This window comes from Pectinophora gossypiella, chromosome 5 (genome assembly GCF_024362695.1).
Source record: "Pectinophora gossypiella chromosome 5, ilPecGoss1.1, whole genome shotgun sequence".
NCBI classification, from domain to species: Eukaryota; Metazoa; Arthropoda; class Insecta; order Lepidoptera; family Gelechiidae; genus Pectinophora; species Pectinophora gossypiella.
The window spans coordinates 5,344,830-5,367,908 of record NC_065408.1 but is presented as its reverse complement, the minus strand read 5'-3'; the positions used below and the strand labels follow the sequence as shown (position 1 = coordinate 5,367,908).

At 37.5% G+C, this 23,079-nt stretch overlaps 5 protein-coding genes across 6 annotated transcripts in view; 3 read left to right on the top strand and 2 right to left on the bottom strand.

Moving 5' to 3' along the window:
- The first annotated feature begins 24 nt into the window (after positions 1–24).
- LOC126366638 (vacuolar protein sorting-associated protein VTA1 homolog) lies at positions 25–2,960 on the top strand. Of its 2 annotated transcripts, none has more exons than XM_050009831.1 (5): positions 25–184; positions 386–573; positions 764–914; positions 1,299–1,456; positions 2,015–2,960. In XM_050009831.1, the coding sequence occupies exons 2-5, from the start codon at positions 396–398 to the stop codon at positions 2,479–2,481; spliced, it is 954 nt and encodes a 317-aa protein (XP_049865788.1). In that variant the 5' UTR covers positions 25–184; positions 386–395; the 3' UTR covers positions 2,482–2,960. The 2 variants fall into 2 exon arrangements, with proteins under 2 accessions (XP_049865788.1, XP_049865789.1); XM_050009832.1 differs by having other exon boundaries at positions 50–281.
- Positions 2,959–9,337, bottom strand: LOC126366666 (novel acetylcholine receptor chaperone). Its single transcript, XM_050009871.1, has 4 exons — positions 8,927–9,337; positions 6,977–7,115; positions 5,759–5,903; positions 2,959–3,836 (listed from the first exon to the last, which is right to left on the bottom strand). The coding sequence occupies exons 1-4, from the start codon at positions 9,035–9,037 to the stop codon at positions 3,761–3,763; spliced, it is 471 nt and encodes a 156-aa protein (XP_049865828.1). The 5' UTR covers positions 9,038–9,337; the 3' UTR covers positions 2,959–3,760.
- Positions 9,338–10,111: 774 nt separating this feature from the next.
- Positions 10,112–11,301, bottom strand: LOC126366646 (NADH-cytochrome b5 reductase-like). The gene has a single exon (XM_050009842.1). The coding sequence runs from the start codon at positions 11,003–11,005 to the stop codon at positions 10,112–10,114; it is 894 nt and encodes a 297-aa protein (XP_049865799.1). The 5' UTR covers positions 11,006–11,301.
- Positions 11,302–11,576: 275 nt separating this feature from the next.
- Positions 11,577–13,401, top strand: LOC126366668 (high mobility group protein HMGI-C-like). The gene is made up of 4 exons (XM_050009874.1): positions 11,577–11,695; positions 12,308–12,418; positions 12,494–12,652; positions 12,757–13,401. Exons 2-4 carry the CDS (start codon positions 12,347–12,349, stop codon positions 12,871–12,873), a joined length of 348 nt encoding a protein of 115 aa, XP_049865831.1. The 5' UTR covers positions 11,577–11,695; positions 12,308–12,346; the 3' UTR covers positions 12,874–13,401.
- Positions 13,402–14,126: 725 nt separating this feature from the next.
- The window catches only part of LOC126366669 (afadin), a 97,513-nt gene continuing 88,560 nt past the window's right edge, over positions 14,127–23,079 (top strand). Inside the window, exons 1-2 of the mRNA XM_050009875.1 lie at positions 14,127–14,447; positions 18,498–18,567. The gene's annotated coding sequence lies outside the window, so the exon portion shown is untranslated. The remainder of the gene's footprint in view (positions 14,448–18,497; positions 18,568–23,079) is intronic.

The window sequence follows — 23,079 nt, the reverse complement described above, 5'->3', positions numbered from 1 at the left end:
CGCATCGAAAACATACTTATTAATTAACGTCAACGTCAAACAGAATCAGGTGTGAATGACGTCATTCTGTATTTTGATCAAAATCCCATCGTATTTTTCTCAACAGTTGCGTTTATTTATCAATTAATTGTTTTCATATTCTGTATATTGTAACTCATATATATATTCAGATCAACATTTTCATGTAAGAACTCAATTTTCTTCTTAAACCTATTTGTTTCTAGACTCATCCGCTCGTCGTACTACCTACTTATAATTTTTGTTCGTAGATCGACACTGCAGTGCGTAATCATTTGTGATTCATACAAATAGTATAGTTACGACAGTATTGCCCTTATCCCGTTCTTATTTAATTTATTTTCATGACTCTTTAACGTTGTTGCAGCTAGGTGAAAATGTCGGGTAATATACCACAATGTCCTTCGAGCCTGAGGGCCATCCAGCACTATTTGAAGACAGCTGCGGAGCATGATAATCGGGACCCCGTTGTTGGCTACTGGTGCAGACTGCATGCACTGCAAATTGGACTTAAAGTTACCAATAAAACTCCAGAAGAAACAAAGTTTTTAATAGGTAAGGGTAGTGTGAAATTTTAAAACTACCCTTTTCATTTGTTTCTTTAATGCAATTTCATGTGTAGCTTAATTAATTATTATTATTATACAAGACAAATGTTTTTAGGCTGCTTTTTGTATAATATGTTAAATTGTACAGTTTTGTGTTGCAAGTTCCTTTTGTCCAATAAAGTATTTTGTATTTGCAGCTTTGATGGAGTGGCTGGAGGCTACAAAACAGACATACAAGGATAATGAAGCAATTACAAATGAAGTGGTAGCGCAGGCTCACATTGAAAACTATGCCTTGAAACTCTTTTTATATGCTGATAATCTGGACAGGGAGCAAAACTATGGAAGGTAAGCTTTATTTCTTTGCATAGTAAAAAATATACTACTTGATCTGGTCACTCAGATGCCTATTTGAATGAAGCTATTATTTCGAAAGCATCATGTCTGTATAACATGTAAAATTACAGCCATAATTATTATTATTGTAAGGAAATTAAAATGTTAGAAAAGGTAGGCCTTTTCTAACATTTTAATCCTTGTAATGTTAGTTTCTAAACCAAAAAAGATAATGAAATGTAGTCTGTATTGTCAAGTAAGTACATCCTAGTAAAGTATAGTTATTAAATGATGATAATTGTTTATGTATTGATTGAAGGGAGGCCTGTGCCCAGCAGTGGGACATATATAGGCTGCTTATGTTATTTATGCTATATTTATCATTACGTGTTGCAGGAACATAGTGAAGTCATTCTACACTGCTGGCATGATCTATGATGTGTTGACTACATTTGGTCAGCTGACAGACGAGGCAGCCCAGAACAGAAAGTATGCTAAGTGGAAGGCTGCCTACTTACACAACTGCCTTAAGAATGGAGATACACCTGTACCAGGTAAGAATTTCTTTAATCTTATTATCAAATCACAATTATCATTCAAGTTGAAGTTTTAAAACTTTAGTAAATAACCTGATGCGCATCCAGCCCACACATCACTTCCTTCCTTTGTTCTACTTGTCACAACCACTGAAAATATTTCTACTTTCATTGTGGTACAATTTCATCCTTATTGACCTATGACTCTAATTTATTTTAGGTAGGATTACATTTATTAAACAGATGATCAAAATATCAATTATTTTCTAATAGATTTTTTTGACAAATTTTGTGCTGTGTGCCATAACGAATGTTACTAAGTTGAAGCTAGTATTATCAAAAATGAATAGAAACTTTACATTATTAATATCAGGAGAATCAGTCAGGGAAAACTGACGATTACGGCGAGTGACAGGGCTCTAGTCTAAGATACTGTTGTTTTGAGACGTCATTCCTAGCAGAATTATCGAACTTTAAAGTACCCACTATTTAAAAAAAAAATTGTTAAAATTTTTTTCTTTGTATGTAATTTAATAGGTAAAGAAATATTTTCAACCAATCTTGCTTTGATTCCAGGCCCAATGCAGTCTGACAGTAATCCATCTCAAGCCGGATCAGCGACACCGAGCATCAATGTCAATCAGCCATCCACTCCCACAAGCTTACCACAGGCGCCCGGGTTCGCGTCTAACGTCACTCCCGACCCTGCGACGCCTCCCATTGTGCCTTCTTCGTTCAGCAATAGTCTGCCTGACCCTAATGCTGCTATCAAAGCCGCGTCACAACTACCCCCTGTACCATACACACCAGACCCCAATCCTGGAGGCTTCGTCCCATACGACCCGTCGCAACAACCCCAGCCGCCCACACCTCTGTATGGAGATATGAAGGTACAATTGACTCCTGATCAGATAGCTAAAGCACAAAAGTACTGCAAGTGGGCTAGCAGCGCCCTCAACTACGATGACGTCAAGACTGCCATCACAAACCTAAAGTACGGTTTGGAGTTGCTGCAGACTGGTCGTGATCCCGCCTTGAACTAGTGTAGTCTGATGGTAAAGTATCTATTCCATGTATATTCTTATTTGCTGATTGTCGCATCATCCTGCACTTTTACCGTATCATTATAAAAATAAGCTAACATTTGCATTTACGATAGAATTATATTGAATGTGGTCAAATTACGAAAGCTATTCCTTTTGTTCAGGCCTGTTTAGGAAGATCTTGAAATCAAAAACTAACATAGTATTAAATTTTATAAAATAAGTTATTTTTTTGGACTTGTTATGTACATATTAATAATATAGTCAAAATATGTAAGTATATGAATGTTGTGGTTACTTTATAGCAATATGTAAAGGATATCAAACAAGAATTTATTTTTAATGCTTGTACCTAAAAGGATTGTTAATTTGTACATAATGTTAATTTTTCTATTCATAAAATACACTGCTTTAATTTATAATAAGATTTTCATTTATTAATCAGTGTACAAGATATTACGAGTAAATTAAACAAAATATTTTTTAGTTTCCATTTATTCACAGACATCACACTCCAAACACACATCACATAGATAAATTATATTTAAAATTATTGCGATTAAATGTCAAATTCGAGATAAAATTATACAAGCTTACTTGTTTTAAAATGACTTGTAACATCATAGGTATCTAATGTAATTACAAAAAAATTGTCTAATGTTGACAATACCCGCGATCTGAAAAATAGGTGTGCTCATTAACAGCTGTCGTATTGCGTTTCCTAATATTGAGCAAGTTGGGTACGATATAAAATATACGTGCGTGTAAAATACGATTATCCATCTATTGGTGCAGTTAATCTATACCTATGCATATACAGTGGCAGTTACTTTGGACCTAGCATACATAAGTTACATACTTCCCGTCGACCCACGTCCACACATACAAAATGAACCTATCAAATATCGCTTAAATTAATATCACTTTTAAGTATAAATTCATCAAACAATGATTGTCCTGAGGCCGTCGCTGCCCGGAGGAACTGATAAAACAAGGTATTAAATCGCGTTACTATAAACAATGATATACATACAAAATTTGGCTAAGTTGACTAGCAAGAAATCACAGTAGTGATTGTAATACAACGCAATCGAAACAATGCCCTTTTATAGCTTTAACAACCTACACATTCCAGGTTTCTACGAGGTACTCACTTGGAAAACATCTTTGGATGTCACAATATCCTTATAAAATTGAAACCCTGGTGTTAAGAGTATAATTGGTAACGGCTATCGCTTAACTCTAGAACTATGAAAGTACCAATTGTATAAAAATTGGTTTAATCCTTCTTCAGTCCATTCCCGTTCTGGGTCGCCGCAGCCCTCTCCAATTCCTCGCGGCGACTGGTTTGGTACCTAGCGCAAAGTTATATATAATGTTAGTTCTCTGCTTGTAAAATAGATTTAGAAGCGGATGTATGAAGTAGAGGCGGAAGTGGAAGGCCTAGGCGAACATACCACGATTAAATCCAGGATATTATAAGGTCAAGAGTAGTTTTTGATGAGTGGAGGAAACGAAAGTGGTATGTCAAGGTCGTAGTAAGAGTAATTTCGTGGTCTCTGCCTACCGGAGCACCAGTGCTTCCAATTTTAATCCATACCAAAACAGATTGCAGTTGTTGTCAAGCTTCCCAGCGTGGCGTCCACAGACGACACATTGAATATTATTAACGGCGCATTGCACACGATATTTTAAAAATAGGTTTAAATGTGTATCACTAATGTTTCGCGTTCCACTACAATCCACTGGAACCGTACATTAGCGCGACACAACGGTTCGTCATCGCGGATCTCTTGGCCGCCTGCCAGACCACTGGCACTGTTTAAACGTGCGATAGCATTATAATTTTATTTCGTAACTCGTGTTTACTTCGTGTAAAAATTGGTCAAGGTACCGCACTTACAGTTATTGCATGGTACCTGTACCTGGGAATTCCTGAAATACTTACTTGAATCTTAAATTCAAGCTGACTTTATTGTACGCACCGATTTGCTGAGGTAATGAAGCATTCAGAACTTTATGGGAAAGCTTTACGATCGTGTAAAATAGAAGTGCTCATCATCATCATCTCCCTAGCATTATCCCGTTTTTCACAGATTACTCCTGAAGATTTGACCGGTTCGGTTTTTTACAGAAGCAACTGCCTGTGACGTTTCAATCCGCGAAGGGAAAACCAGCCCAATACAGGTTAGGTCACAAACCTCCGAAAACGCATTTCTCAGGAATGTAGGCTTCCTCACGACGTTTTCCTTCACCGCTGAGCACGTGATAATCATTTATGATCCAAACGTGAGTTTGACAACAAATTTGACAATCATTGGTTTAGGCTTGTGCTGGATTCGAACCTGCAACCTCAAAGTGAGAGGCAAGCGTTCTACCAACTGGGCTACCAGAGATTTTCGGCTTTGTAAAATAGAAGTGCTCATTATTTTTAATTCGATAGCGCGTGCTATTTTATAAATGTTCGGTATGCGTTTGGGCCGCGTGAAACATAAAGCAGGTTCGACATTGACGTCAATCATATCACTCCTACGGGATTTTTAGATATTTTAAACCAGATACCGGATACAATACGTATAACGCATGTTCTGAAATACCTATCTAAATATAATGATCGGACGATTTCACGTCATCTATTTGTACAGCGTATGAAAATACGCCTACGATTTCCCGATGGGAGAACAAGTTGCGCAGACGCCAATGACAACTTTAAATTACGCGTATGACAACGGGGCAGCCATTCCACAGGTGGGCTGACCGGCTGACGAGCCAATCGATGGTAAAATTACTCTTGGTAATTAATTATACGACTATGAATCGGTAGGTAAGTAATTCGGTAACATTGTATATCGTAATAACACATACAGAAAGCTGTGTCTTTTCTAACATAATGGACCATTAAATGGGCGATGGGGTGGTCTTACCTGTCACAATCAACCTACCTCCTTCTTACCTGTCTTACCTGTCTTGTTCGCATCATTCGGGCTACGTTCCAAGTGGCACAAGTTGTCTTCTGATTATCTACTTTGTTTCGCCTAAGGCGGGACAGGCTCACCCAAAAAATACTCACTAAATACTTATTCACATGAAAACTCCAAGATTGCAATGTTTTGGAACCGCGGCGTGCGACATCATTTTTTAGCTTACGAGTTGAATTTCGCAAAATCCCGTCTTAGTGAGCACCTATGTTCTAAAACCACCCCATGCAAAATTTTAGACTCTTAGCACTTGAAGTTATTGAGATTTTGTGATGAGTGAGTCAGTCAGTCATATTTACCAAACAACGAGTCTTCCACTGAGCATGAAGAAGAACACGAGCGCAGGCGCGCAGCGGTCGAAGGGATCCCCCACCATCACGTGAGAGTACGCTGCCAGGATCATAAGCAGCACCAGGCCTATGTTGGCTGTATTCTTTATTTTATCTGAAACATTCATAAATATTTTCTAAATTGAGACATAGAACATATCGATGTCTCTCAGGGTGATCAACGATTTACTGTCGATCATCGATGGAATGCAACATAGCTGACGTATCTAGCGTGCTCCGGGGAGAGAGCACGGAGTCGGATGGCCGAGTGTCATGATCACGCATGTTTTAAAAGAAGTTTCATTATCAGCAAGTAGATATCTTAATATGCAGCGGCCTCCGTGGTCCAGTCGTTGAGAGTTGGGCTCACGATCCGGAGGTCCTGGGTTCAAATCCCGATGGGGACATATCACAAAAATCATTTTGTAATCCCTAGTTTGGTTAGGACATTACAGGCTGATTACCTGATTGTCCGAAAGTAAGACGATCCGTGCTTCGGAAGGCACGTTAAGCCGTTGGACCCGGTTACTACTTACGGATGTATGTACGTAGTCGTTACATGAGTCATGTCAGGAGCCTTTGGCGGCTCAATAGTAACCCTGACACCAGGGTTGATGAGGGTGGTAATCCACCTCACAACCCACACGATAGAAGAAGAATATGCATGAATATTAACTAGGTTAACATTATAAGTTGCGAAACGATGGAATTTAGCATATAAGATGCAATTTGACGATCTCGTCACTTGTAACCTCGATCTCGAATTGATGTGGTAGCACCCTCAGTTTGAAGAGTCCAAATAGTTTGATCGTCGATTAAGTACATACCTATTTGTATGTACTTACTAAACTGTTGTTAATAGAAACGTAATGCACATAATTCTTACGATACATCTTCGCCTAGCGTAAGAATCATCGATATTGTCTCAGAAAAACGTACCCAAACTCAGTAAAAATTGTAAACTTACACCAAAAAAAATCATACTGATTATGAAAAAACTACTTTTTTGTGGATAAGATATTTTTATTATTATATATTTTGCGCCATTAGCAATTTGCAATGCGACTCATATGTAAAATAATATTCTTTTTACCAGATGAATGTTAATAGAAAAACACCTACGGATTTCCCGGACAGGGGTAATACTTTCACATTTTTTTAATAAGCTGGATAGTAATAAGCACTTACGGCTAGGTATTATGGCCAGAGCAAGCCCGAACAGTATCTCGAGCCCGCCCACGGATCTCCTGTACCATTTCGAAGGTAGCTTGAAGTCGAATGTCTCGGACAGAGGAAAGACTTTCGCGTATCTCACATACTCCTTTCTCTGCAAAGAAAACAAACGTGCGTAACGGATACATCGACATCAAAAAATATCAGTAACATTATGGTAAGATATGACTATAGATAATATCAACACCGAGAACTAAATGGAAAGAACTAGGTATGTAACTTCGGTTCCCGCATAAAAAATGCCTTTTCTTACAGGTACGTTACGTACTAATATAATCTGTATTATATAGGTTTTCTGCATCTATTAGGTGTTGCTGAAGACCTTGTTGTGGCTAAATACCTACTGGTCTGATCAGCAGGATTACGATGAGCCCAATTACCATAAAGTGACGAGGATGCCTTTGTGGTTGAGGATGGATGTGCAATAAAGAGTCTTTGTATTGATAATGGCAACATAGTAGACAGTTGTATCTTGTATTAGAACTCCGCTCAAACGTTATGAATATAACTGGGTCAATGAATATAATTGTTGATTCTGTTACCCTCACAGCGACATTAAATTTAATGTGGTTACTATCGTAACTGTAAGTAAGTTCCCATAGTTGTTAAGTTGATTGCTCGAATCCCCCGAACCCAATAAATAAATTTTACTTTTTTAACTCTGTGTAATATCGTATTGACAATGGTGCCGATTCTTGCAGGCGAACTTAAATTTATTTTAGCTAAGATTATGGTTTAAATTGTCGACATAAACATAAACAACAGTGGAAAAACAATCTCTACAGAAGACAGATGGACGACCTTCACAGTGACATATGGGATCATCTACGGAAATAAAGTAATAGAATCATTAAACAAAGCTTTTATATACCCTCTGTAAAATTGATGGGTATGTGGTGAGCTGATCAAAGGAAAGGTGCAACTGTTTATCTTTACGTCATGAGATGAAACAGGTTACGTCTTCTGAAGTATGTAATACGGAGGCGGGATAATATATTAACCGTTTGCTCTTCCCGCTAAATGGGTTTTTAATATTTATGACCTACTTATATAAAATACATATATAGTATTAAAGTGCTTCTAAGCACCTTAAGATCTTTATCTAAAGCAAAATAAAGATGAATCATATATTACGCGGAGATCCGTGTTGCTCTATGCATATTAAAATTAAATAGTGCAAATAAGTAGGTACCTAAGTATGCCAGTGTTTTAAGTATTCGTTGTCACTAATTCTATTATTATTATTTATTTATTTTGTAGTAAGGAAATTTTAGAGATAGCCTATATCCAGAAGTAGATGGACACAGGCCGAGTAGATATATAGAAATGTAGAGAAAATAGTAAATATGGCTATGTACCTAGACAGACACATTGGGTAAACCTAAAAATGATTTATACCATAGGACATCAAAATCAAAAATTTTTTGATTGGGTATCGTATGGAATTTGGTACGAAATGGATCGATAGTCGACAGTGAGGTCTTCAAATTATATCAATGTCTGCACAGCAACTAGGCTACTATAAAATAGAGTACATTTTCTTTACCGAAAGAAGACGCGGAAGTTGAATGCGATGTAATTAGAGTTTCATCTAGATCGATATTAGCACATTGTCTGACAGATTTGTTATGCATGAGATTTATAGTTGGCAATAACATGAACAGAATTACATTGTATATCTAGTGAAGGCACGCCAATCAATTAATCGTGATTATATGGGTTGTAGAGGGAGAGAGGGGCGCCTTGCGAGCTGCGGTGTGAAGTCGCGCCGATGGCGACTCCGCGGCATTAGGCGGCAGGCCAAATACCAAAATAGCAAGCCACATCGCTTCGCAACAAAAATCTCGTTGCACCTAGCGACCTTATAAAATATGTCTTGTTCCAAAAACAAATAAAGCCACTTACCAAATCCTTGTGTAATTCCTTGGATATAAACGGTGTTAATTTAGTTATTCCGACGAATATAAAAAACACGCCCAAAAGGACAGATAAACTTTTCAACACGATAGATCCCATCTTATCGAGCACACTTCTCTAAATTCGAGACCGATATACACTACACCTCCACACACATTTTCATTCGACGATATCAATGAATGCACATCTCTACAAATACATGTTTGCTTCACTAAAGTTAATTAAATAGCTAATACAACGCCATTATGCGAACCAGGAATCATAATTAAAATGTATAGAGCTCGTAGAAATAAAAAGCAAGTTGAGAGCAAACACGTTTCGCGCCGGCGCGAAAAAATCCATAACGAGCAATGCAGAGTTGCCGTCGCAAAAAAATACAAAGACTCGGTAGTTAATTCACCGAGGCCGCCAATAGATGTCGGTACCTAGTGTTTCGAACTAAAAATGAAGACGAATTTTTTGTGAGTTTTTCCACAACGTTGGTACTCCTGGCTCGGCTGTTATATTTCTCATGTTGGCGATACTCCTTAACTGTCAAACATGTTTTTTTTCACACGGTTCGTACACCAGTTAGATGATATGCAATTTCTGTTTATTGAGAAGTCCGGGCTATTTAATATTTTATACTAGCAAATTAATTTCATTAATGCGTATACCAAGGGACGAGGTAGGAAGAATTTTTACACAGGATACGGACGGCCTTCGTGGTTGAGCGATGCAATACCGAGGTCCCGGGTTCGAATCCCGGAGTGATTGTATTCCATAGTTTGATTAGGACGTGAGTTGATCGGTGCTTCGGAGGGTACGTTAAGCAGCCGGTCTCGGTCCAGCTACTTTTTACCTAAGTTGGATATGTAGTTATTAAATAAGCCATTTCATGGTAGATCAATAGTAATCCTGACACCAGGGTTGATAAGGTTGGCCATTGATCTCACATCCCAACACAAGAGAAAGATTAACAACATTTAATAAAAAAAATATTGGTCGCGACTTTTTGTTGTCTGGAAACTCTTTCACCTCTTTATCCCAAAAGAATTTTCTGTTCTTACCTTTATTATAAAAGTAAGTTTTGTGCAAAAATCAGCAGTTTGGACTGTGTGCTCAGTGAATCAGTTTCTCGTTTTTTATTATATTTTAGTTTACTTATGTAGATATGATAAATGAAAAACAAAATCAAAACAGTATTATATTTTGTAAAGAATTATCTTCATTTGTCAACCACTGTTTCATGTCCATCATAAATTGAGATGTACCACATAAAAGAAATTGATCATTAGATGAGAATGGTTTGAGACTACACAAATCTTCTTGTTTTAATTTGTGGTTCACAATGGGTTCCTTGTATTTATGTTTACTATTTTCCCCTAAATTACTTATAAATATTTTGTATGAGAAATTCCAATATTCTTGGAATAGGTATAACTCATCTCTCAGCAAAATGGTATCTATACTCTTCGTACAATAGTATAAGGTGATTTTGGTCATATCATCATCATTATTAATAATGTTCTCAATTATACTAATAAAAGGTGCAATCCCAGTACCTTGAGCAATCATGATGATTCTGTTATATTTGTTTGGGACAACTTCATATGAACCATAAGGACCTCTCCATAATGTGTAATCTCCTAGTCTTAGGTCATTTAAATACTTTGAAACTAAGCCATTTTCATAAACTTTTATAATCACAGAGAAGTCACAGTTGGTGTTGGATTGATCACTATGCTTCAAAGGAGTATAAGCACGAGTACATGGTGTCTCTTCAGAAATATATTTTACAAGAAAGTGGGTGCCCGGGCTCCACCAAACTTTACTATTATTTTCCTTGTCTTCTAACCTCTTAAATAGAAGAAGTATGTGGGCTTCACATAGGTTAACTTTCTTTACAAGAATAAAATTTGTGTATTCCAGCTGGGATATGGCATTTTCAGATTTGTCTCCAGATAATTCGCCAGTTTCTAAATACTTTTTATATAATTTTAGTTGTTGTTCATAGACATCGAACACGCAAGGGTTACACCCACTGTTGCAACAATCTTCTTTAGTTGGTTCGATGGGCTGCTTCATCTTCACTTCACTGCTCAAGTTGTATATTATAGCATAATAGGTATCATGATAAACAAAATTTTTAACCTTTAAATAATACCTTTACACTGAAGTAGCTGCACAAACGAAGTAAATAAAACGGTCAGACAAACAGAACAAAAACGAATCATTTAGCCTTAATCTGTCAGTATTTTAAATATTTTAGAAACAATTTTAAAATATTTATTTTCAATTTACATCACTGTTTTTTGAAATAAATATCATTCACTCATTAAAATATGAATGAAATAGTTAACCCGTCTGAAACCTACCAGTGGAGTTTGAAGGTGGGTTAGGTGGGAAAATAGTGATAAACCATAGACTCTAAAACGGTGAGTTAAAAGTTTACTACAGTAAATCTTTAGCTTTTTGGCCGAGAAGTGCTGATGGCGGGCTTTTTAAAATTAAATGTTGTATGTGTCCAAAATAAGATTTATCTATCATTTTTAAACGAATTACATTAATTTATTATTAAAATAAATGAATAAACTATTTTGCATAAACTCGACGCCGAGAAAACGGCAGAAACATATTTTGATTTCTCCCATTCTAAAATGTTCAAGCGAACATTAGCGCCCTCTGCACAGACGCCAAATAAACAACCGGTTCGCTGCCCGGCCCGCCATAATATTCTTTTTGACCATTGCGATAACGTTTGCTGTAAACAATTCTGTGAGTATTTTATTCTATTTTTTCTTCATAATATGCATTTTGTTATTATTTTCACAATATTTCACTTCTAACGAACAATCGATAAAATTAGTGGCGTTGTTATCCTTGTATTTATCCGTAAATTTCGTATTCTAGTAATCTAAGCAGACTCCATTATATCGGCTTGGTTTGGTAGTCATAAAATTACTTAGCAGATTGTGAGTAGCGTCGGCGTCTTGTGATAATTTCATTTAGCTAAGTGTGGTATTTTTGTTGAGGACCTATCAGTAATAGACTATTTTCGTTGGCGTACACTATAAATCAGTATGAAGTACAATAATTGACTAGATCTAGCAAGCGTCTTTGTGGTTAATGACATTTCATCAATTGTTTTATTTTATTTTAAGTGTAGGTTTGTTATATATTACTATATAAAGTATTTTGAGTTCAGGTTTTTTGGTTTAGGATGGATTTGTTGACTATAAATCGTCTTTCATATGTTAATTACATTAGCTAAATCAATATCACAACTGTCCATAGATACTCTTATTGATGCTCTTTACCGGTGTTTCCATCACTGAAAATATCCTGGCCAATTTTCAGAAAAGTCTAACAAAATTATCTATTTTTCAGAATTTACCTGTGTAGGTGTACAAATTAAACTTAGCTGCAATGTCTGATGATGGGTCAACGGCTGTTGAGAAGAAAGGACGCGGCAGACCGAAATCGAATGGAACACAAGCGGTTAATATCAATTTATCACGTAGTTTTTAATTTAATTAGATTTTTAATGTTATTAATTATACTAATCGTTTGCAGGAAGCGAAAGGAGATTCAAAGAAAAGAGGTAGACCACCAGCAGCTAACAAGGCCAAGGAATCAACAAAATCTTCTGACGATGAGCAAGCGCCGATAGCGAAACGAGGCAGAGGCAGACCCAAAGGCTCTAAGAAAAAGGCTGCACCAGCAAAGGCCAAGGTTAGTTGTAATTAATGAACACAAATACTTTTTAATTTTAACAATTAACTGCTTCTCTTTCCACACAGTGTTTTGGTGAATTTATTTGATGTAAATTGTTTTAGAGTGTTGAAGGGAGAGGCCGTGGTCGGCCGCGTAAGGACGCACCGCCCAAGAAGGATGCTGCTTCCACTGAGGAGGAGCAAGACGATGATGATGAAGACGAAGGCTCCGACCAGTAAATTTAATCTTGACACACAACACTCTCACTTAGTGTAATTTGATTGTCACGATAACTCTTGTGCGCCTATTTTAAGACATACATAATGTTTTGTACATGTTTCTATTATGAATTAATGACAAAAATGCATTTCTAATGTTTTCATGTGGGGTTATCTTGACAGTACAAAGTAAAATTATTCTCAACTGAGACCATTGTCTACCCAATATTTAGTCATGTGAGAAGTTAAAAATATTGGTTTTGAAAAATTCGGACACCCACTTATAACGGATTTTGATTTTCATTTATATACAGCATAATTTATTGATCTGACATGAATAAAATTGGGTTGACTTAGCTCTCCCTAGAAACGTACAACTCTATGGTATAATTTGTAAGATCCTTTTTTGTAGATTTATTCTATTCTTATACTTAGGTATTTACTTGTATTCGTAATCTCCTGATTTATGTATGAATAATGAGAAATCGATGCATACGATTTTGTAGATTTATTAAGTATTATTTTCTAAAATAAATATTTTCTTTTTTATTTTGGATTTTTCTTTCGTTGTACATTAGTATTATAACATGATGTTCAAAAACGATCATATACTTATGTTTGTAAATTGCATTGTTGTAACTTTGTATGGTCTCAAATTTTGGTATATTGCTGTTACTCAAAAAGAGAAAAACTAAATGAATATGCATAGTATGTAATTGTGGTATGATCATAGATTTAGAATTTTTTCGCGGTATGATCATTAATATGGGTAGTGCCATTTGTATCAAGTCTTTTTTGGAGCAGACTGAAGTGAAAATTGATTTTTGACATTTTAATTATTGTGTGTATGTGCGTGAATGTACAATTTTAGAACAAAATACAATTAAATCTATGAAAGATTTGCGTTTTATTTATTTTACAAATTAAAAAAATATTTTATTTATAAGTTATTTCATCAAAATATTAGAAATGGGAGTAAAATAGTGATATAGTACGAATCAATTGCTAAAGAATCTCCAGCTATTTCATTACATGTTATATGACCTAGGTATGAATATCAAACTAGCAGCGTCTTGGAGAGGGTTAAGTCGCCTATTCGTTCAATTCCAGTCGAAGGGTTTTTGCCCTTTACCGGATATTAACACTTCAATCATTTGCTGGTAGATGGCGTGTGATCTCCACTAACAGTTCATATAGTTCTAGTAACTCTATGGTCGGTGGGAATAAAGAGACGCTTCATTCATTCATTCGCTCCAAACTCATTCATTTCGTTCTTGATTGTGGCACTTTTGTTGGATTTTTGTGTCTGCGTCACTCGTGTTATGTCCGTTTTTACTGAAATATTTTTGTGTTCAAAGTTATTACGGTAATATAATGATTATTTCGGTTTATTTTGTATTACTGCCTTACACGAATTGCCTTTTCTCGACCTAAGTGAACTTTAAAGTGTGATAACGGTGTTGTTAATTAGTGCCTTGAAAAGTTTTTGACCAATTTCAAAGTTTTGTGAAGTGGTTGTTTTCTATGAATACTTTGATAACAAAATATGTGTAAATATTGTGTTATTGGATGTACACAGCGGCAAATTTGATTCGGTATGTATTGAGCATTATGTTTCAACTTGTGTTGGGGGTATCGTGGTGAAACAGGTAGATAATCACATTGGAATGTTGTCACTGTGATTACGATTTTACCTGTCAGCGGCCCCTCGGCAGGCATTGGTACTGTGCTTGCGCCGAGTAGGTACGTCGAGAATTTGCGCGAGATATTGAAACCTGTTGACAAAGTATCTTACTTGGTACTTTGAAATTTTATATTTTCTACAAACTTTAAAGTATATTTACTGCATTTCATAAATTTATGTTTAGTAGTAACTTAGTAGGTTGAAGCTGGAACCTATTTACTTGAATAATTGACAACCCTGTTCATATTACAGCTAAAATTGCTATAAATTAATAAATAGATTCATTTTTAGGTTAATTGCAATCTGTGACATTAAATAGCACCTTTAGTTTATATGGTCGTAAGGCCCAAATGCCTTTTAAAATCCAAATCCCATTGTTTAACTATTGTGTCTGGAAATCTGGGCCTTACGAAGTTATGATCCAAATGTGGCCCACCTTATGTTTTAAGTTATTGGGGCATATTGTTTTATTTCATATGAGCTGCATATGAGTTACTGTAACAAGAATACATTTATTCTTCAAGTTTGTCATATTTTCTTATTTTGTTATTGCAAAAGTCATAATAATTTGATCCTCCTATGCAAACAAGCATAGCATGGTAGTGGGCTCTATTATCTTACTCATTTCATCCTCACTTTAGCTTATTTCTAACGACTTATCTTGACCAGTCACAAGATGTTCATTCTTCATAAACAGAATTCAGTCAATTAGTTGTTTTGTGGAGCAGAGTGGTAGAGTATGGGCCATACCCCCTCTGGTTGATTGAGGGGAGATGTGTGCCCAGTAGAGGGACGTATATAGTCTGTTTATGTTTAGTTGTTTTTAAATACACTTTTATTTGGAAAATAACAGTTAATAAAATAATAGCTGCTATGAGCAGTATAAAGTTGATCTAAAACTGTAATATAGTTCTTTATTTTTCTTAAATAAGTACCTTCTAGCACACTATACCATAATAATATAATTTAAACAGAATACATTATGATCCAAGCTGCTTATCATCCCAATTGTATTAATTAAGTCTCAATGTACTGTAGACGATGGGCTGTTACTGGATACTTCATCATATCTATCTGTGGATACCTAAGATTAGGTATAGGTATTATTGCACAACTGAGGGACCACCCTGTCCTACCCTAATAAAGATTATAAATAAATATAAAATAGTTTTGAAAGATTATCAGCATGATTTTAATTATATAGATGTAAAACTGCAGTTCTTTGTGGAGTGAGCGCAGCAATGTAGAAATATAAATTTCAAGATACTCTTATCAAAAACTCTTATCAAAATGCTATTTCTATTTACAGAATCTATCTATCTATAGCTTAACATAATCTAACAACAACTGCTATCTGATCTCACAGAATAAACAAGGTTTCCACCACTTGTCCATAAAATATGGCACTAATACTACATAATAGCGGGCAATAAACTTTGTTTATTGGTTGGATTAAAGACCCTAATTTTCAAACTCCCTTGACCATGGGATGAATGCTGGTAGTGTTTTGATTAAATATACATAATAAAAAAAAAATGGTCTGTAACAAATTATTAGGTAGACATTTATAAAATTTAGAAGATTCTAATGATATTTGACATAAGATTTTGCCCTAACATCCATTGTTACGCCAACCAAGTTAGCTCAACTTATTAAGTTGGTTATTAAAACATGTTGGATTGATAAATTCCAATACTTGTTCAATATTTTTCCCTCTACTCTGTTCCATCTTCAATGCTTCACTCGGTCACTTTTCTGAATAAAAACATGTACAAAAGCTGTTCTAACACCTCACATCATATATTATAATGTTCAACCTGACTTTATAGACCAGTTAGATCCATGGTTAAGATACCAAAAGCAGTAGACATTTATGGTACAAGATCGTCCAGTTACCTGCGCCTAGGCAAGACGTGCGCGAGGTCGCACAGTGCAACAGTCATGTAACGGTATTACGTTCAGTTAAGCACCTTATAAATATAAGCTACTTTGCACATGTCGAGCTGCATGTTATGAAAATGTCGAACGCATTATTCGCTAAGATAATGGTAATATACTGGACATTACGCGAGATACGCCGCGGTCTTAATAACTAAGTAATTAAATTAGTGAGATAAGGTTCATAGTTATTAACTTGTCTCACAGACTGACCGTTTTTTTTTTGTTTACATTTCTCGGAGCCGTTATTTTTGTTTAAACGACCTTTCAACCTCTCACTTTACGCATGTGTACATAACTACATAAGTTAATGCCATGAAAATTTTTCTTTAGCCCGAATTTACTCATGAGGACGCTACTTTTGTCTTCTTTAGAAATAAACGATATATTTTTTGCAAATCGCAATCGTCGTGTCTTGTAGGACACAGTTTGTTCTACTGTCATCGCCCTGTCTCCCGACACCCTGGCATTCCCACATGAATATTATAAGCTCTCCTATTTCATATCATGAGACCATCATGCCACTATGATTAGACTTGACAAGTGGGAGTTTCTCTCATGTGAATTGTCTCCAAATGATGCGCGTTCCGGTGGTGCATCCGTCGCGAGCGCTGCGTTTGCGCACGCGACATGCTTTACGGCAAGTTGCGCTTCGGTGAACCTCACCTTTCTTGCTCTAGAAGACCGCTCTGTGAACCCTGACTTGAGGAAATCTTACATGTATCGGTTACAGAAATACCTACATAGCGAGTCGCAGCGGCGGTGCGAGAATATTTAATAAGGATGCCGTTTGGTTGTTATACGCGCGCAGTACTATTTTATTGGCAATATCCATCCTTGCCTTAGGATTGTATTATGATCTGTGGCATTGTGAAAAATGTACCACAGTCGCTTGCAACACGCAATAACAATAGCGCGCCATTATGTTTTAAAATTGTAATCAATGAAAAATTCAATTTCTTGAGTCTATCGTGTATTGTTCGCTTTTGGAAATTATAAAGACCAACACAATAAGGTGCGTCGGTCCCACAATCGTGACACGTGCCGTCGTTGATGCCATTTGCCATGTAGCTGAGTACCGAGTTGTATTGAATCACTGCCTCGGTACGAGCTCTACATTCTAATTAACCCTTCATGGGTTTTACACAACGAAGCCTCGCGCCCACTTCGTACTTAACCTCATAGGTTTAGGGTGCAAATATGAATAAGCGGAATTAATATTACTTGCATAGTTCTACAAATAATATTTGATTACAAACCAGGCACGCTCAGAAATGAACGCGTTGGAATTCAAAACGTTTGATTATAAAGGAAGTGCTCGGAAAGTATTAGCTGCCGTTGAAAAAAGTACTTTTATCTCTAGATATTTGCAACAAACAGCGACGAGGTACCACCCGGTCGTTGCCTCAATGACTCACAAATGCACGTCGTGACTCAATACGGTGATTCTGGCCGGATTGAGGTACAAATTTTTATAGTTCAACTTCTTAAAATGCGAACAAAACGCACTTTTATCTCTAGATATTTGCAATAAAAAAGTGATATATCGAGAACGTCCGTAATGCTGTACATCGGTCGCTTTACTGCATTTTGGCACACGATCGCGTATTTAAAAGCTATAAGGTTATCTGAAACATACCTACTTCGTGCTAATCCATATTCATAAGAGAAGTTAAGTCTTATTATATCTTTTCCTTGATTTTGAATTGAGTCGCACATCGATCCCGATGGATAAAATTGAGGTCCTTCGTATTGATTTCGACGGACACTATAATTATCGGGGCAATGTAACAATTTGCTTCGATATTGCATGCAATATTTATATTTGTACTTTGATGAAACGAACGGCAAGCTGTAATTACAGTTGTAATATTACAGTAAATGATACGGGGTCATTTATTCTAGTTTCAGTTGACAATTGTTACGATAATTGTTAGTTTGATAGTGGTCGACCCTGTTTGCAGACAGGCGTACTATTTGTTGATGGAATGAGAATTTCAATTGCTTAATTCATTTGTTTCAGTCAGCATGGCGTAGATTTGCTCTTCTCACTGCTGTCCGTGCACATCGACGACTGGATTCATTCTCACGACGTAAGTTCCAATCAAATAGAGGATCTTCACATTGATCTACTATAACGGCAACCGTAGCGATAGCATGTCGCAATTAGGAAATAACCCACGTTCGTAATGTAAACGTAAACAAGGATTGACAGTAGGTCAGAGCGGAGGCCGTCGTCCTGAATTTTTAAGTACGCTATTAAGGTGTTGCCTGTTCCTCGGCGTCTCGGTCTCTGTGCGCTTTTCTCTCGCTGATTGCCTCTTTTTACTTTCTCACGACGTTTTCACCACAAGCGGCCGGTTCATCAACATAACGCTTGCGGCGGGCCTTCAAGATTTGAAACTTATGTTAGCACAACACACCTCTGTTATGAATTGACTCTTAAGAAGCCCTTCTTTTCTGTACCTGTATGCTTACCGAACGAAAGCTTCAGCACGTATCATAAAGTGTATTTTATATTCCACACGTGCCGCGTACCACTATGTCGGTCAGAAATGCAGCCCGTTTTCTATGTTAAACTTGCCCCGTCGACTAAAACTTTCTCGAGTTTTGCCAGTAAATGGCAGTTAACTATAACCAGTTTTTAAAGTACATCGGCTTGGAGCTTTCGTTTGTGTCTATGCTGCGGATCATGTTGCGTGCACCGCAAGGGTTGCGCCCGCGCCGGAAGGTAGCCGACCGGCCGCCGCGGATGTTTTGTTTGTGCATTGATGATATTGATACTATTCGCAACGACAATGTTTTATAAATAAACTTATTGCGTAGTGACTTTCACCTTGTAAGGTTTATCATAACAATAATAGATGTAGGATCTGATGTAGAATAGATGTAGATAGTAACAAGATGTTGCATCATCTTCTTGTCTTTATGAATCAGCTAAATAGGTTAATTCAAATACGATTCTATTCCGTTAAATATTTGTTGTTTGACTTAGTCAGACGTGTTTATGCGTGATTGAATGGAGATTTTAACTTGCAGTTTGTTAATTACACGTTGATGTGTTGCGTGGGTGGAACAATGACCGTAGGGCGCTTGAATAGGAGGGCGGCACCTCTACCAGCGCAGTCTCGAGAGCCGCTCGGTACATCGCAGTGAGCTCGATTGCTCCTAATTCAATTACAGCAAGTGGAGCGCTGGTGCGCGCATTGACCGCTTTACACTCTCTCTCTAACATTTTACATAATACAAATATTTGCGTTGTGAAACGCCGAGAATGAGCAAATGCACATGAATGAGAATCGAGTAGTACCAGCTTTTTATTTGTTTTAGTTACGTCCATGCGTGTGTATTGATGATTACGATAAGTTATGCTTCCGTTGCACGAATTTATTATACGTTCTCTTTATTGCGGTCGAGAGTTCCGTAAAGGAAATGGGAAAATGTTCTCGTATGACTTCTCAAGTTATAGATTTGTAATGTTAAAACAACTTGTCACGCTTATCGATTGTGGTGATATAGTACACGTTGTTTTGGTTTGCACGCTCGCGTGTAATGTATGTAAAGCTGTACATACGCCACTAGGAACTAATCTAATAGTGAGTGACGTTATTGATCCTCGCATTCCGACTGATTGGCTTACTGCTCGCTGAAGGGTACAAGGTAAATTACGGTCATTAGAGCGCTGTTTCTATTGTAGGTATCTATACTATGTGGCAACATTTAATTGGTATCTAATCAGTATACTTATGCGACGGAACGTGAGAATGTTTCGCTACGCCGCCGGAAATAGAGCATGATATTGAAATAGGTAAATTATTTAACACTTAACTGCTGGCTTGCAAAACTGATTCAGTAAACAATAGCTGGTAATGGCATCTCGCTTTTGTCTGAACATCAATGGCGCAAGACTGGTATTGTTTGAGATTATCTTTTTTTAATCCGGCTTCTATTTGGACTGTTTGTTGCATTAATCAAAGTACCTTAAATGTACCTTTTATTTATTTACGAAACCGCTGTAACAAATGTGCCATGCCATGGGGAAATAAGTACCTTCTTAGCTTTACTGAGTTCGTCAGCTAAAAAATAAATCGAGTCTATACGAGCTAGCGAGTCTATATGAACGGGTAACATAATCGGGGCAGCATGACATTTTTCCGTGTCAGGTTTACTATTGAAGGGAGCCTGCGTGAGGTGAAGCGGTTCCCATTGCATGGCACACGCCGTGCCAGGCTCCGACCACCCTTCATAGGGCGCGTGGTCGATACGGATACCAACTGTGTACCGACAGTAATACCTGTCTATTCGACAATGACTCGATACTTTTTTGTTAGCGTTTCGCGAAACGTCGTCGGTCGACGCGATGTAATCGCGTGTTTCGTGGTCCCGTTTTCGTAGAGAGTGAACGCGCCGTCCGGTCACGGTCATTTGCTCGGGCGCAAACTCCGATGGAGTCTGTGGCGTCACACTTTTCTCCGGAGTGACCGAGACGTGGCAGCGTCGTCGATCGGCGGCCGGCGGCGGCGTGCCAACTCGCCGGGCTCTCTCTGAACGCCGGAATGAAACCCGACTGCTAACTATTGCCCTACTATCACTTTGCCAACAGACGGCTCTCTAAAATAGCTGATATTAAATCTCCCGATGACAGTCTTCGATCACATTCTCCTCTATTTGGTGAAATTCGATACGAACCATTCTCTAATACGATCTGAAACATGAAACATAATAACATGAGATGTGTTACATTATTGTAATTCGATTCTACTGGAATTGAGTCACGAGTTTGTGAGGAATGCACACGTCTCGAGCAGGTGCGCGTACCCTTGATGCGAGTCTAGTCAGCGTCGTAATACTTAATTGCACAATGCTTTGTAATTTGCCAACGTAAACTCTGTCTTGTACAATTTAGATTCGGTTGCTTCTCATGGTGATGATCGTAACTGCTTCATTGTTGATGACTGTGTAGACCTTTATTGTAATAATATTAAGAAATGAATACAGTTAAAAATATTGAACGTAATTCTTGTTTATTAATGTGTACATGGCCCTTAAGTACAAGAGGTGGTGCTGGGTGGAGCTTTCGCAGTTCGACGACGAGTCTCGCGTGCCTTCTATGTGAGTCATGTTGTACCTTAGTTTGCATTCCACTTCAAAACAATGCCCACGCTTATGATTATTATGAGTTAAACTTTGCTTATTTATTATTACAGTAAAATGTAATAGACAAAACAAAAATGTTTTTAGGTCGACAGTATCTTTATCTTTCGACACATTTAAAGCACGCGGCCGCATGTCGTTGTACGTTGGGTCTCACCCTCTTTGACTGATAAACGTGCTCCAAAGACCCGTTGTCCGTCGGCAAAGAGGGCAGGCTTGATACAAAAGCCGGTTTTAAACTGTCTCTAAGCCGGCATCGAGATAAGATGCGAGCTGCGTCGGGGCCGATGTGAAGATGAGACTGTACCGGCAATTAGTATTGCGTGACAGACTATAACAGTACAGTTCCATTGCATAACACACATGGGAGTCCCAAGACAAGGGGCCGGAGTTCTCAGGCTTGTTGCCGGTTGCCTCGCGACGGCGCGCGAGCAGCCAGCGACGCTCGGGTTTCACGATTCCCGTAACTCAAGTTACAAACACGCGATTATATGAATGGCACTACCAAGTCTTGTCACAGACGTGGTATATAGTTATACTCCAATTTGAGGAACCGCTAGAAAAAGCTCGTTGTAAGCGCAATCTGAGTAATGGTAAAAATTGCTGTTGCAGAACGGTTGAGACCGCGTGAAATGTCGCGTGAGTTTTATGTTGTTTTATTTGAAACGGGTTGCAGTGTACGGCTAGTAACGAGGCGATTACTTAGAGATGACGCGATGAAGATTGTTTTATTACGCGCATTCCTAGTAATCATAAATAATTCGTGTAATAAACAGAATAACTTTAAATTATTCCGAGTATGAACAATTGGTATTTTTAATGTGTTTCTCTATCGAATTCAACATATGTTATTTTGTTTTTAAACTATCGAGGACCGCTTTACTAATTCTTTTCCTGCATCGTAAATAAACTTAAAGCACTTGAAACAGGGTACTTGAGAAAATTGTTTCTATTTTAAAGTAGAAACTTATTTCTTTCCTTATCCGATTATAATACTTGCGCCACGCTTTATTCTGCTATTACCTGACCCCCTATGTACTAACAATATTAACAACATTCTCACGTAGAAGCTCTTAGATCGGTAAATTAATTTCTTCTTTCACACGCTAATCAAATTCAAGTTAAACGTAAAAAACAGAATAAGTTATCCTCGGGCGTTTTGAAAACGATAATGTTTCTATTTTTTGCGGGGTCGAGACGATTCTGAGAATAAAAGAGCAAGTGTTTTGAGAGCTCGAGTGTTTGCCGAATGCCAATGGAGTCGTGAACCTGTGTGCGGTTAGTGCCTGTGAAATAAAGGGCAGCGGCGCTTGGTGTCGCCATGGATAGCTCCAAGTGTTCCGCCCCTATGCACTTGTTAGGGGTCGGTGCTCAGTTCACAGTTTTTGCACCCACCTCATTATTTTAAGTCTCGCGTTCCCACGCTGCACTTAAAACTGAATTAACATTTC